Source organism: Charadrius vociferus, unplaced genomic scaffold (genome assembly GCF_000708025.1).
Source record: "Charadrius vociferus isolate BGI_N301 unplaced genomic scaffold, ASM70802v2 scaffold282, whole genome shotgun sequence".
NCBI classification, from domain to species: Eukaryota; Metazoa; Chordata; class Aves; order Charadriiformes; family Charadriidae; genus Charadrius; species Charadrius vociferus.
The window spans coordinates 1,899,177-1,914,246 of NW_009647731.1; the positions used below are offsets into that span (position 1 = coordinate 1,899,177).

The 15,070-nt window shown below is 42.8% G+C and overlaps 1 protein-coding gene across 1 annotated transcript in view; it reads left to right on the plus strand.

Annotated features, from left to right (window-relative positions):
- The first annotated feature begins 937 nt into the window (after window positions 1-937).
- The window catches only part of PDCD11 (programmed cell death 11), a 26,104-nt gene continuing 11,971 nt past the window's right edge, over window positions 938-15,070 (plus strand). The window contains 18 exon segments of the mRNA XM_009881538.1: window positions 938-1,039; window positions 1,634-1,765; window positions 1,942-2,109; window positions 2,982-3,143; window positions 3,747-3,870; window positions 4,239-4,420; window positions 4,989-5,096; window positions 5,560-5,766; window positions 6,093-6,217; window positions 6,842-6,902; window positions 8,265-8,411; window positions 8,535-8,786; window positions 9,663-9,806; window positions 10,478-10,678; window positions 11,243-11,413; window positions 11,815-12,034; window positions 14,355-14,457; window positions 14,459-14,496. Coding sequence (XP_009879840.1) covers window positions 938-1,039; window positions 1,634-1,765; window positions 1,942-2,109; window positions 2,982-3,143; window positions 3,747-3,870; window positions 4,239-4,420; window positions 4,989-5,096; window positions 5,560-5,766; window positions 6,093-6,217; window positions 6,842-6,902; window positions 8,265-8,411; window positions 8,535-8,786; window positions 9,663-9,806; window positions 10,478-10,678; window positions 11,243-11,413; window positions 11,815-12,034; window positions 14,355-14,457; window positions 14,459-14,496 — 2,647 coding nt within the window.

The window sequence follows — 15,070 nt, forward strand, 5'->3', positions numbered from 1 at the left end:
GGTAAGGCACGGCGCGGCGACAGCGAGGGAGGGAGGGAGGGAGGGAGGGAAGGAGGGAGGGAGGGACTGCGGGGGGCAGAGCGGCGGCGGCCGGGGAGGTAAGGCCCCTGCGGGCAGAGCTCCAGCACTGCTTGGTCCAACTGCGCGGCGCGGCCGGTGCAGCCGGCGCCGTAACCGGCCGTGAAAGGTGTTTCTGTTGCTTAGCGAGCCTTTTGGCGGAGCGTGCCTTGAAGAACTTCGATTTTATTATGTGCTTTCACGCTTAAAGTGGTTTTGTATGCTTAACAGGCTACTTTAAATTTGACGAAATAGTGTTCCAGTGCTAATTTCGGTAGAAGTACTGTTGACCAAAGTAATAAATAGAATGTGAATCTTAACCTTATTAATAGGGTGTTGTTTACCGGTTTGAAGCACAGTAAAGTTAAACATATCTATTAAATATAGATCTATATAGCTTACCCAAAGATGTATCAAATAATATTAACCTTTAAGGGTGGCATCCAAAAAGTAAAACTGCAGAGCAAGCTTACTCTGTGTTTCAGGCACAACTTTCTGCCTGATGACTGAAGCTGCTAATTTCAGCTTGCCAGCTGGATGCAATAAAGATTTGTTCAGGAAACTTACGGCTAAAGCAGTTTTATGAATATCTATGTGGTGCATCTATATGCCTTTAAAAAATTAATACTTTAGTACAATTGGACAATAGTAAAAAGTGTTAGGGATGCATGTATTTAGATGGAGCGTTGCAGCATTTCAGTGTAGTCAAACAGAAACGCGAGTTTCTATTTTGTCACTGACTAACTGTAAAGTAGCCATCTGAATTCTTTCTTAGTTTGGGAGTAGTTCACTCTTATGGCTCTTCAGTGGTTGTGAGTAACAAGCGTAAGAACTGCATGTTTAATCTCTGTTTTGCCATTTGTCCTATAGAAGTGCAAGCATGGCATCTGTGGAAGAAAACTTTCCTCGAGGAGGCATCCAGAAAAAATCCACAGAGGGAAGAACGCCTAACACAAAATTAGAGCGGGACAATTTGTTTGATGTATGTTGTTTGTGTGTTCTTGATTAACTCTTCTCAGAGCTTTTCCACTGTTAGAATGTGATCTCCAGTCCTTCCTATCCCTTATTCCTATAGTAGGGACTTCCAGAAAGAGGTAGCTGCTGCCATCCACTTTTTTCCGGATCTCTTAAAGATCCCTCATGTCTGATGCACGTTGGATGTGATGACAGAAAAAGTTCAGTCAAAAAAGATCAGGCTTTAGCTTTTAAACTTTCCACAAGCATCTTGGCCAAGGTGCTTGCTTAGTGAGGCTGCTATTAGTGGATATAGACTAAGTTTGGTCTTTCTTTTTCTGCACTAGCAGAAACAAACCTCCTTGCACCACTATTTTCCATTTCCTAGATTCACGGTTTTATAAATGATCAGCCTCAGCCCAAAGGAGATATTTTGAAAGACTTACAATAGTTATAGAAGTTAAAGAAGGTGTATAGCAGTTAGCAAGGTTGTTCTCTTTTTTTTCTCCAGTCCTAGTATTTTCTTCTGATTTTATTCCTGGCAGCAGAGTTCTGACTTAATGTGAGGTTCATCTTTTTATCCACTTTTATTTTTTTCCCCTCTGCTTATAACCCACTTTAGGTTCACCATGAAGAACAATCTCAGAAAAGAAAAAGGAGCCAAAGTGACCAAGGAAAGCAGAAAAAGTTCAAGGCAGACAAAATAGCAGCTGCTAAAGACACTGTTGTGAATATTGAACCACTCACAGTTGAGGTTTGTGGATAAATGCTTGATTTTGTATCTCTCTTCTGGGCTACATAAAAATGGCATGTTCTTCCTCACTAAACTGGTAAAATATATCAGTGATTCGGGACAAAAGTGTGTTTACCACCCTGTTATCACTGACTTGCCAAGATATCCACCATACGCTATTCTTTCTGCTTTCCCAGGCACTCTGTGAGGGGATGCTGCTCCTTGGTTGTGTAAAAGAGGTCAGTGACTACGAGCTAGTCATCAGCTTGCCCAATGGACTTTTAGGATTTGTGCCAGTCACACAGATCAGTGATGCCTACAGCAAAATGCTGAGCAAGCAGGTGGCCCAAGGAGAACTCCTGGAGGTGAGACCTTGGACTGGGGCTGTGATTTGTGCCTGGGAGCTCGAGAGTGTTAGTAATACCTAGGAACCAACCCTGAGGTCTTGCTTAGGGGCCTGGTTTCTGGTGTTTCACAGCTGACTTGAATTTGATTACCTGCAGTGCCGTAGCCTTGGCTAAATAATCCTTGAACTTCCTAGACAGCCTGTTGAAGGTGATGAGATTTGTGTTGCGTGTCTGCTGCTGAAACTAAATACTGATCCCTGACTGTAGGAAATGATGGGAGGAAGTTAGGGAAGTGGTTGGAAGACAAGGCATGGGAATTAGCATGGTTGTTACAATTTCATTGTGTGTTGCCTCATGCAATGTGCTGGTGTGTAGTGCTAACATAGACTAACCTTGGTTTGGAACTGTGATTTCCTGTGATAATGATGATTGCTAGAAAGAAAAAGGATGGAGTAATCTGTTACGCTGTCTCTCTGGTGTCAGCACTCCATAAATTTTTTCCGAGTGGTGTTGAACGTCGTATCTGCCAGGAGTGCTAGCCTTTTGGTGGTAGTGGTTTTCCCTGCTAAAGGTGGAGGTGAGGTTAGGGTCACTGTTGGCTCTGTAGACATGTTTTCTCAGCTGCAACCTCCCGACTCCAGCCCACACAGTATTCCTTTTTAAGCAAAGCCTACTAGATTTGCTAATGTCGTGTAATGTCATCCCTGCCTCATATTGAGATGCTGGTGTTTGTGGCATTTCCTGTCTTTTATTGTAGTGTTGAGAGAGAAACAGGACTTTCCTATGGGATTTTAATTTCAAAAGCTACTTCAGTAACAAATTCTAGTCTTTTTATGTTATTTATTATTGTAAATTTTGTATGTTTCTCTCTTTATCATCTTGCTGGGCAGGACCTGAATTCGCTCTCGGACATGTATTCTCCAGGGACGTTGGTCAGGTGCATTGTGACTAGCGTTGAGAAAAGCGCAGACGGACGTCGGAGTATCAAATTATCAATCAACCCCAAGAAGGTCAATAAAGGTCTGAACGCTTCAGCACTAGCATTGGGCATGGTACGTGTTCCGGGTCTGTCAAAGCCTCTCTAGGCTTTGGAGGTGCGTTTTGCACAGTGTGTGGGGGAGCATTTCACTTTGTCCTTGCATGGGATCAGAGCGGAACGAGGAGCTGCTCCCACCATGGAAGAGACCTGGGAGTAGGGGGCAGTATTGGGTCTTGGTTCCAGGTTGTCACTCCTGAAATCATTCACTGGATTCTGTTTCAATATGGGCAACTTGTTTAATGACTTATTTCTGAGTAGGTTTCTTTGTTATTTATGCAGAGAATAATATTTAACCTGCTTTGCAGAAGTGCTTAGTTGTATATGTTTTATGTTTCCAGCTGTATGGTTGCAGGCGTGTGTCTGCAATTAGAGCACCTGCTATTTTTGAGCATCCCATTTTTTTCCCTACTGATTTGTGAACTCTGTATGTGCGTAGTTGGGTAAGCGTAGACTTGAGACCCCGCTGCCAGATGAATCCGTAATAAGAAAAAATGTAGGGTTCTTTCTGCTGCTCTAGAAGACTCAGCTCTCTATTTGGGTGGGGAATCTTTGTGCATTCTTTGAAGACCCAGCTGTGTCATCACATTACTGAATTGCAGTGCTTCCCTCCCAACAGCTGCTCTCTGGCTTTGTGTCTAGTGTGGAAGACCATGGCTACCTCATTGATATTGGAGTCAGTGGGACTCATGCTTTCCTGCCTCGTCAGAAAGCCCAAAATTACATCAAAGCAGTCAAGAGAGGTAAGTAGTGGTGCAGGAGGAGCTACTGGGGTTAAAATGGAGGTGGACAATGACAGGAATTAAAGCTTGTTGTATCTGTTGTGTTAGTGAATCTCAGTGAGGTTGGGCAAAGGTGAAGTCTTTGTGAGTTGCGCAAAACAGCAGTTTTGTGGCTGGTCTGCAACAAGCTTTTGGGTTTCAGCCTGTTTTCTGGCAGGCTACGTTACTGTTCCAAGCCCATCCATCCCTTCTGGCAGTAGACTTCACTTAGATTGAGAGGAGTTCTAATTTCCTAAAATAGAGGGAACTCTGAAAAAGCTTTGGAAAGGGTGGAAGGGAATCCCTGAGTATTCCTGGTGGAGGTTTTATGTCGTGACTTGTCTTTGTAGGGCCTGACTTGAAAATAGGCCAGAACCTGAACTGTGTCATTGTGGATGTAAAGAATGAGGGAAGAGTGGTCCGTTTGTCCATTGATCGATCAGAGGTTGCTGCATCTCTTGCAACAGAGCGACAGAACTGGACCCTATCTAATTTATTACCAGGGTTGGTGGTGAAAGCTCGAGTGCACAAGGTAAGCTCTGGGTTGGGGTTTTGGTTTTTTTTTTGTTTGTTTGTTTGTTGTTTTTTTTTTTATTTTGAGCCTTGCTGAAGGTTGGGAGACAGGTGAAGTAGAGAGGGAAGTTTATGACCTGGAAAATTTTGTGCTTGGGCTCAATTACTTTATGATGGCAAACACTATTATCTGCTAGACACTTCCTCCACTTCATTCACCTAAGGTTTGATCTCTGTCCTGGTTGTGTTGCCATTGGGTATAAAGGCTTCAGCCTGGCGTTGGTGATGAAGCTTGAAGCACAACAGGATCCATTTTGTGCTTCTCTGGCCTTTGCGTAGGAAAAGTATTCCACAGGTTGGCAGTAGTCTTCAGAGTAAACAAAGCATTATCAAAATCCTAAAAGATTGTTTTTGCAAAACAGTGTAGAAAGCAGAATTGTTAGCAGTTTTCTGATGTCTGGTGATGTGCTTGTTGATTAGCACCAACAGTGCCTTTTTGTGAAATGTGTGAACTGCTCTCTTTTTCTGAGCTGCATGAAAACTACATCCAAATTTTTTTTTTGGCATCCTTTCCTTCCCCATTCTAGGTGGCCCCACTTGGGATCAAAGTGAGCTTTCTGTCTTCCTTCACTGGCATTGTGGATTTCATGCACACAGACCCAGAGAAATCCATGAACTATTCTCCAGATCAAGTGGTAAGGAGGGTGAAGTATGGCTGCAGTTGGTACGTTGGTTGCAACATCTTTCATCTTTTCCAACATTTCAGTGGAATAATCTCTGAAATCTTCCTGATGATAGCTGTCTTTCTCATCTTTTATTTGAATTACTGTCATGGCTGCTTTAGAGCTGTAGAACAAAGCCATTCCTAGGGCAATGGAAGACTTATTTGGGAAGCACAACAGACTTGCTAGTGATAGAAAATTTCTTGTGTGGTCACGTACCAGAGTAGCCCATCAAACAACAGACAAAAGCAAAAATCCCTCATCTGTGAAGCAGTTAGAACTGAAGACAGTGATGTCTTAGTAGCAATACTGGGAAGTGCTTGTACATGGCCAGAGAGTTCAGCTACCAGGCATAATGTGTAAAAACATGAGCAATGTGTCTTTCTCCTCTTTTGTTTACAAACTTGTGTTTAACAAGCGTATTATCTTCTCCCAGATGAAAGCTTGCATCCTCTCTATCCATCCCACCTCGAAGGTGGTGCGACTTACTCTACGGCAGGCCTTCCTCCACCCTGGGGGATCCCCAAACCAGCTCTCCAATGATCGCATGGGAGCAGTGGTGGAAGGGTCAACAGTGAAAGCTTTCTACAAGCAGTTTGGTGCCGTCTTTGAGCTTGATGATGGCACTCTTGCATTTGCACGGGTAAGTACCAGGGCAGTGAGGGAAGCCCTCCATAGCTATCTTTGCCTCCTGGGGAAGGAGGCTAGGAGGAGGTTTTGTTTTCTACCTTTATGTTCTTTGTGAGACAAATACAACAAAATCAGGACAAAGTGGAAGGTGCTTGCCAGATCGTACCTCCCCTTGTTTGGGTTGGAATGTGGGAGGGTTGTTAAGGAAGAAGTGGTGAAACCTGCTGCATAGAGCGAGTATGTTAGAGAAACGATTTGGTCAAGTGCTGCCACTTCAACCCAAGGTCTATATCAGTGCTTCCATTTTCCAAACACTAAATTGTAATTTGTTTTTTCTAGTTGAAACATCTTTCAAAAACCAGAAAATCCTTTAAACCTGGGGCGTTTAAGACAGGATGCAAACATAAATGTCGGATCATTGACTACAGCCTGATGGATGAGATGTGTATTGTATCTCTGAAGCAGTAAGTTTCATAGACTCTTCCAGAAAATGGCTTGAAGGATTAGAGAGTTTGTTTGAGGGTGGAAAATACCACATTGATTTGCTGGACTGGAACTCACCATTTGGGGTTTTTGGCTTGTATCTCTGTTGTCTTACGTCGGGTTGTCTGGGCATCTCGCATATCCTCCCCATACTGTAGGGAGTTGGGACACTACCAATATAGTTGGTGGGCTGAGGCACAGGGAGGCTAAATTAATTCTGCCGAGATCATGTCAGAAGACTGTGGCTGAAGAGGAGATTGAACCTTGATCTTCCTAGTCCCAGCCCATTTTGTTTCTCCCTCTTAATATTTCCATCTATGTGGCTTTAAGCAATGCAGATAGATGATGGGTACCTCTTTGATGGAGCCATGGCTCGTGGCCATAACTGTGTGGCTGACACCTGAAATGGAGCCTGGTGAACCTCCGTGAGTTTTATGTCCAGAGAGCTGTTTTAGGAGGTGGGTCAGTTGGAGTAAAACACAGAACTCCGGAGTTGTAGAGCACCGTGGCTGTGTGTGGGATAATGGATATTTGGCATAAGGCAAAGATCCTGGATTTCCTTCAAGTTGACTGATTGGTCATTTTATGCTGTGTCTCTTTCCTAGTCAGATTATTGAAGCACGGTTTCTGCAGTACCAAGATATCCACACAGGGGATGTGGTGCAGGTGAGCTTCTGAAGGACTGACCCAGTACTGTGTGGCTGTTATCCTTAGGATAATGTTGTAACCTAAAGTGCATTTCCTCTGCGTAATACGTATATTCAACTTTAGATCCAGACTAGTGAGATGAAAGTGAGGAAAATAACCTCTCCTTGCAGAACTCAATTAATGGAATGCGATACTTCCCCTCCCCCATTTCGTTCAGGTTTTTTTTCATGATGCTGCTGAGGCAATAAAATCTTAGCCACAGTCAGTCCTTTACTTATGGCCATGGGTACCTTTTTAGAAAGACTCGAGTGAAAGAAACTAAAACTTGCCTTGCACTCAAAGTAAAAGTTCATGTATGGACCATCACAATCAACTGATGGGCAGAAAGCTACTCGGTTATGATCATTCTTATGTCGGAGTTATGACTGTGTTGGATATGTCTCTGGAAACAATTCTAGTTTGCTGGAGTCAATTGGGATTTTGCAGAAGTAGCCTATGCTTAAGGAAAAGAGGCTTTAAAACAACTTTATCACAGAATCACAGAATGGTCGGGGTTGGAAGGGACCTCTGGAGATCACCTAGTCCAACCCCCCCCGCCAGAGCAGGTCACCTACAGCAGGTTGCACAGGACGGTGTCCAGGCGCGTTTTAAATACCTCCAGAGTGGGAGACTCCACCACCTCTCTGGGCAGCCTCTTCCAGTGCATTAACACCCTCCAAGTAAAGAAGTCCCTCCTCATGATTAGATGGAACTTCCTATGCTCAAGTTTGTGCCCATTACTTCTTGTCCTATCCCTGGGCACCACCAAAATAAGACTGTTCCCACATACCTGGCACCCTCCCTTTAAGTATTTATAAGTATTGATAAGATCCCCCCTCAGTCTTCTTTTCTCTAGACTGAAAAGACCCAAGTCCCTCAGCCTTTCCACCTAAGGAAGGTGCTCCAATCGCCTAATCATCTTAGTACCCCTTTACTGGACCCTCTCCAGCAGTTCCCTGTCCCTCTTGAACTGGGGAGCCCAGAACTGGACACAGTACTCCAGATGTGGCCTCACCAGGGCAGAATCCAGCAGGACTCCCAGGTCCCTTTCCATGGAGCCATTGTCCAGCAGGTCAGCCCCGAACCTGCACTGATGCATGGGGTTATTCCTCCCTAGATGCAGTACCCTACACTTGCCCTTGTTGAATTATGTCATGTATAAAAGTTAATGGGTCAAATTGGTTGGGTGCAGTGCGAGTTGGACTAAGATGGGTTTTTTTTTTTTGAGGGTGATTAGATTTGATGATAATAGGTGGTGCAATGTCTTTGCTGTTTCCTACCTGTGCATGGTCTGTTTTTCGTGCCAAATTTACTGATCCTTTTCCCTGTTTTGGGTTCTAGGGCAAAATATTTGCACTGAAACCCATTGGGATGCAGGTGAAAGTGGCTGATGGGATTAAAGGGCTCGTACCATCCATGCATCTCTCTGATGTGCTTCTGAAGCAGCCTGAGAAGAAGTACAAGATAGGAGATGAAGTCAAGTGTCGGGTGAGGGCTGCCAGGCAGGGTCTTCAGCTGCTTTGCAGTCTTTTGTTCTGAGCATTTCGCAGCTGGATTGATCAGATAATGGCGGACATGCTTTTTGAACCTTCTTGTACTCCATTCTTGCAGGTGCTAGAGTGCAATCCTGCAGGAAAGAAGCTGATCCTTACTCTAAAGAAAAGTCTTGTCCAATCAAAGCTTCCAATCCTCTCCAATTATGAAGATGCAAAACCAGGTCTGGTCACACATGGTTTTGTGGTGTGCGCAAGGGAGTTTGGCTGCATTGTGAAGTTCTACAATGATGTCAAAGGTCTGGTACCCAAGAATGAGCTGAGCTCAGAACCTGTATCTTGTCCAGATAAAGTCTTCCATGAAGGCCAGGTAATTAATGTACTTAGTGCCTTGTGTTTGAATGCAAAAGAGAAATCTGCAGTTGAGTTGGCTCCAACATGGGTTTTCCCGTAGAGGAACCAGCTGCACCACAGATGTTCATGTCATTTTACTTAAAGTAATAGTCATGCTCCACTGAAACAGATTAGGCTGCTAAAGGGACAGCTCTTCTTTGAGTATTTCACAGAGCTGTCTTTGTTTCTAGTCTCTCTATGTTCCGGTGTGCAGGAGACACCATAGGATGTGATACAGGGACTACACTTGGTTGAGTTACTGAGATCTTAGTAGAAGTTTGGGGTTCTAGGCTGCAGTTTCTTCTAAGGAAATTAAAACTCTTACCTACAAAATCAGAAGGATGAGATTTCCTGCCTCTGCATTATTCTGATTTTCCTGTTTGTTTCAAATCCTGCTCACCTTAAACCAGGCACCCTGGGAACCTTGCTGTTCCCCAAGTTCTGGTCTTTGTTGTGGGTAAGCTTATAGAGATCTTATAGGACCTATCCTCTTTGTTATATTTTCTGATGCTTTTTTTGGGGGTCTTTAATCCTGCTCTTTGTTGGCTGGCTAAGGAGAAGGGTAATTTTCTAGTCAAGATTTCTGACTGCAAATCTGGAGGTCTGAATTTCGTTCTCAAGTCTGCCACACACAGGTCATTTAATGATTATGTACTTCCATGTTCCATGTGTATGATCAGAAGGACATTTGTCTCTGGCCAAACCTGGGAAGTTATTGTCACTAGCCTGCTATCTTTAGGTGTGGGAGAAAAGTGTACTGTGTATGCATTTCCCTGTCTCATTTTGTAGGTGGCAGCACACTGAGGAGGAGGGTCAACTAAATTAAACTTTTGTTTTATCTTTTTTGCTGCAGGTTCTTAAAGTAATGGTCTTAAAATGCGAGCCCCAGCAGGAAAGACTTTTGTTGTCCTTCAGGTTATCAAGCAAGCCTGCCCCAGAGGACAAAAAGGAATGTACTCCAAAGAAGAAACAGGAAGTGAAATATCAAATAGGAGAGGTATTGAATTCAATGACTGCTACCTTTTTTGCCTTTTCCTACTTCTTTTCTGAACAACTTGGTATCACTTTGAACAATGTTGCTTCAAGAAAAGCTGTTGGTGGTCAGGAACTAGCGTTAAATGTGCATTTCTTATTGTGTGGTTAGCCTCCTGGATTAAGGTCAGAGGTCAGGATAAAGGAGTCCCAGGACAGTCCTTCTGGAGGTACCAATTACTACTCCTACTCCTAGGTGGAGTCCTCTTTCTTCTGGATGCTGTTGATGTTCTCACTCCAAAAGTAGCTGCTTTTGCTCCCTGGAAAAAGACAACTTCAGAGAAATGTTTTGAAAGGCTTCCCTGTTGTCTTTGGAATGAACATAGTTTCCAACACCCTGCTAATGCAGGAACAGGACAGTTCTAATCTTGTTCAAATGATTCCCTTCACCCTTCAAATAGAAAGTCACAAATGAGTATGCTCATGATTTTTCTGGGAGCTGAGAGTTACTTTTATTTTCCTATCAATATTGGCATGCCTTTTAGGCTCAGCCCTGTTGATGTGAGATTTTTCTCTTATATAGCTGGGAGGCCATGTCAGAGCCCCTGCGGCACAGCATTTGGTACGCTGTGCATCAAAAGGGATGGCTTCAAAGACACTTGGAATTTTGTATTACTGTATTTGTTCTCTTTTCAGATGGTTGATGTGAAAGTCTTGAAGAAGAAAGATAACGGGCTGGAAGTTTCTATCTTAGAAGATGAAGGCAATGTGATTGCCTCGATTCCCACAGTGCACCTCTCTGACTTTGTTGTAAACTGCAAGCTCCTGTGGCATTGTCTTCAAGAGGGAGATGTCCTGCCCAGAGTTATGTGCCTAAGTGACAAGGGAGAGCGTATCGTATCCTTTGCCACCTCAAGCAGTCAAACAAAGCTGGGGGAAGGAGGTATCTGTCAGTAATCCAGAGTATCTGCAACAAAAAGAAATAGACTAGTTAGTGTGTTAGACTAGCAGAAGTGCCTCTCAAGCTAGTGATGCTTCAGAGTCATTGTGCTTGCTCGCGTTAAAAGTGAGACTCAGCTGCTGCTAGGATCCCCTCAGAATGAGGACTTAGTTGTGAATTAACTGATCTTCCCAACCAGATTCTGGACTGCTAATCCTATTGCAACATTAGCAAAAGTTCTGCTGTTTTTATATCAAAAATCAGAACTGAAATATTAGGAAGCTGACATTTCTTCTAGTGTGAAGCATGTATCTTTAATGGTGAGCAGCTTAAGAGACATCGGCTGCTAAATTTTAGCGTAGAGAGATCAGGACAGAAATTAGGATTGCAGGTTTTTGAGTTCCTGTGCTGTCTAACCTGCAAAAAGTGCTCTATCCCAATGGTTATCAGCACCAAGAGATTTGCTTGGCATCAGGTTCCTTTCATTCATCTTTTTTCGTTTTTCCTAACTGCTTGTTCAGATCTTGAGCAGAAAGTCTGCAGTGATTTCTGCTGTACAGGAGGAGCAAGTTGTGCGAAGTTTCTCTGAAATCCAGCCTGGGATGCTGTTGACTGGTTACGTGAGGAATGTGATGCCCTTTGGAGTGTTTGTGGAGTTCCCTTTTGGTGTGACAGGACTGGCGCCCAAAGTGGTGAGAAATGCATTGATTTCAGTAAACAGCATGTGTGTAATCAGGCCTGCTTGAAACATGGCTTTTAGCAAAAGAACAGTAACAAGGAGGGAATAGTAGGGCTGTGAGTCCTGCATTTGCGCAGCTTCCTCCAGAGGGTAAAAGCTGCTTTTAGGTTTGTGTTCTAATTCATTTCCAAAATGAGGCAAAGGACTTCATTCAAGTGAGTTTAAGCTTCCACAAGGATTTCATGTGACTTCACTAATTAATTTTAATGGATGGCTTTTCTTTAGTCTTTGTTAATTTCTCTTGTGCATTTTCATGAAGTCTTAACTCAAACCCTTCTTCTGAAAAGCACTGCAGGTGGTTGATAGTTAGCATCTGTGCTCAGTAACCCTTGCCCCTTTGTTTCCTTTGCACAGAGCATGAGTGACAAGTTTGTGACGGACACCAAGGACCACTTTGTGGTGGGACAGACTGTGATTGCAAAGGTGATGAGCATTGACGAGGAGAAGCAGCGTGTGCTCCTCAATCTGAAGGTGTCAGAGTGCAGCTCAGGCGATTCTGCCGCAGAGAGCTTTGCTCTGCTGAATCAATATTTCAAGGAGATGAAAGAAATCAGGAACTTGTTGAGAAGAAGAGGTAAAAGATTTCACATGTTCTGCTAAAGGGGATCTTACCACAAAAAAGGGGCTCCAGAGGAACAAAAACAGAAAACCATTTTCTTTTAAGTGAAAGAGAGGTCAGATCAAGCAAAGACTTGGCTTCCAAGAGGAGCTTATTAGAAGAAGGTTGTGCGCGCAGTGTGTGCCATTGACAAGAAGGCTTTTTAGAACTACAGCTGGAATAAGCCAAAGAAGCTGTTCTTTTCACTGAATGAAGTCTGCTAGGGCTATTACGCTGATTTCAGGTTGAAGCTTAGAGATTTAAAAATAAGGGCATAAATAGATGAACTGTGAGGTCCATATACCAAAAGAGGAAGGGAGATACAGTGGTACAAAAGGGTGGGTTCCTGTAACGGTGAAAATAAGAAAGGCCAAGGTAAGAGAGGATGTTCTGTGGACCAAAGCCTTTTGCCAGCCTTGGAGACACTTTTTCGGTGTGAATATTTGTAATTGCTTTATGAACCAATCTAAAACGTAATGGACTGAGACATGTGGCAGTAGTTTCACCATTTAATTACGTGTCACATGAAGCATTGTCTCTTGTTTATTTTGAAGCTGGCAACAGTTAATTTTTAGTACTCTATGCTCTTGTATTTTAAGAACCTTAGTCTGCAGACCCGATTTCTCTGGTCAGTAAACAGATGTTAAACTCCAAAGAGCTTACAGACATAAGGGATATTGGGCCAAGCTGTGAAACCTGTCTAATGTGCCAGCCCAGGGGTAGGCATATGGTTTTCCTGTTGTGGTTTGTTTGTGTGTTTTGTTGGTTTTTTTTTAAGGTGGAAGAATGACTCATGGAAGTCCAGAAGGAGTTTATTTTTGTGTGCCTGAGTGAATTGCCACAAAGCACCAGTGAAGCAAAACAGGTTACCCAATGCCCAAGCCTGAGTTTCCCCAAATGCCTGAAAAGAGAATGGTGATAAGCAATATGGGAGACTCTCATTGGGTGTAAACTCATGTATTAGAAATAGGCACTTAACACTTGCCCATGCTAATTACTTAGTTTAGGAAAAACAGCACTGGTGCCTGGATACTAGGGTGATAGGCACATAAGAATCAGAATGCATGTCATGTCAATTTTCTGTACTCAAAAGTGAGAGAAGGACAGAAGACAACTGAAAGTGCCCTGAGTCAGTGCATCAGTGTCACTTGCTGTGACATTAGAAAGGCTGGGCAAGTTAGCTGTCCGATGGTAAAGCCATGACCTTCTTTCCCTGGTGCTTTCTGACAAAAAGTGTGTCTGTTTAAAGTGAATAATGCTTTTGGAGGGTTAAAATAATAAGGGAGAAGGCTTTGATTTAAGAAGAATTTTCTTACTTGCCTGTTATGCACTGCAGGCAGCAGGTGCCCTTACTGAGCTTAAGTAAATAGGACTAGCTTTGTCTATCAAAATAAAGAGCAATCATTGACAAGAGTAACAATGTATTATTTGTATGCATACCATATTTGCTGGTAACTCAAAACTGATGAGAAATTACTATTTTTACCTTCATTTAACAGTGCTTTTTTAACTATCACATGGAAAGACACTAGCATTGTTTTTTACTGGCAGTCAAGAACTGCTCTTGCTATTCTTATGGTACAGAAACCTGCATTTGTGCATGCTGTGATCAACAAGTTGTTTTTTATTGTTGGTATTTGTGCATGGGATGCCTGGTTATCACAGAGGGATATTTTTCAAGCGCCCTGAGCCTTTGTCTGGATCCGCTTAACTAGAAAATACAAGGATAATTATGCTGGCACTCAAGTGCTTGTGATAACCCAAACTGAGTACTCACATGAGGATGAGTTTGTACAGATAGATTTGCTTACTTGTATTACAGGTTTGCTGAACGAGTCCTGCAGCAAAGGTTTCTCACATACTGTTTTTCTAGTGTTAGGAATACTGGATATATTGCAGTTTATTTTTATCAAATTCTAACTTTGCCTTTTTTAGGTTCTTTTTATTTCCAGTAGTGTCTAGTGTTTTGCTTCCTATAGTTGTGTTTTTAGTATTAATCTATTTTGCTTTCACCTTTTTCTCTATACAATGCTGTGTGCCAGTGTTTCTATACGACTGGAAAAAGTTCTCCAAAGTTATCAGATCCTTAATGTCACAAAAGTCTTTCTACTTTGATTAAATCTTAGAATGTACTTTGTATTTCTACGGATTCAGGAGCCTAAATTTTGTTTTCTGTTGCAAAAGTGGATATAAATGCTTGTTCCTGCTCTCTTGAGCAAATGTGAGGGCTGTCTTTGTTTTGCAAAGAAACAACAAAGCTAATACTGGCTTCCCACTTTCTCTTCTCTTTATTTAGGAGAGCCGAGCGTGGCCCGAGGCCTTTGTGAGTTGGTGCCTGGGAAGGAGCTGCAGCTGGTGGTGCAGGATGTGAAGGAGGATGGCTCAGCACTGTTCAGTGGCAGGGGTGGCACAGGCAGCCACTCGCTACCATTTGGGAGGTGAGGGTCTAGTCTTTGCTTGCTTTGTTTTTCACTCTTCTACTTTGAAACCTCTGTCCTGAAATGAATTTTGCTGATGAGGAACTAACATGGGAGGAATCTGATCAAAGTAGGGATTGGCTTGAAGAGTAGTTTAGTTTCCTAATGTGTTGCCAACCCATTTGCGTGATTCGGAACATACCACTTAAACCTACCTGTGCCTCTGTTACCCCATCTGTAAACCAGACCTAATCCTGCCTCATATCTTGGACATCTTGTAAAGTCTAGTTTGTGTTCTAAGATCCTTAGTTGAAGCATACTGTATATAGACAAAGTATTAATACAAGCTCCAGCTTTCTTATTTTGGTTTGGTTTGTTTTTTTCCTTCTTACTTTAGAAATGTGTTCCTTCCAGTATGCTCTATCTGAAATTGCTGTTAATTTTTTTTTTTTTTAATCACTGTGACTTTAAAATAGGACTGCAGTTTTGGTACTTTGCAGTTCAAAAATTAAAGCAGAAAAGTGCCATATTATGCAGAACCAAACAAGTACATTCAGAGATAGTGAATAAACCAATGAAACCAATATAAACAGCT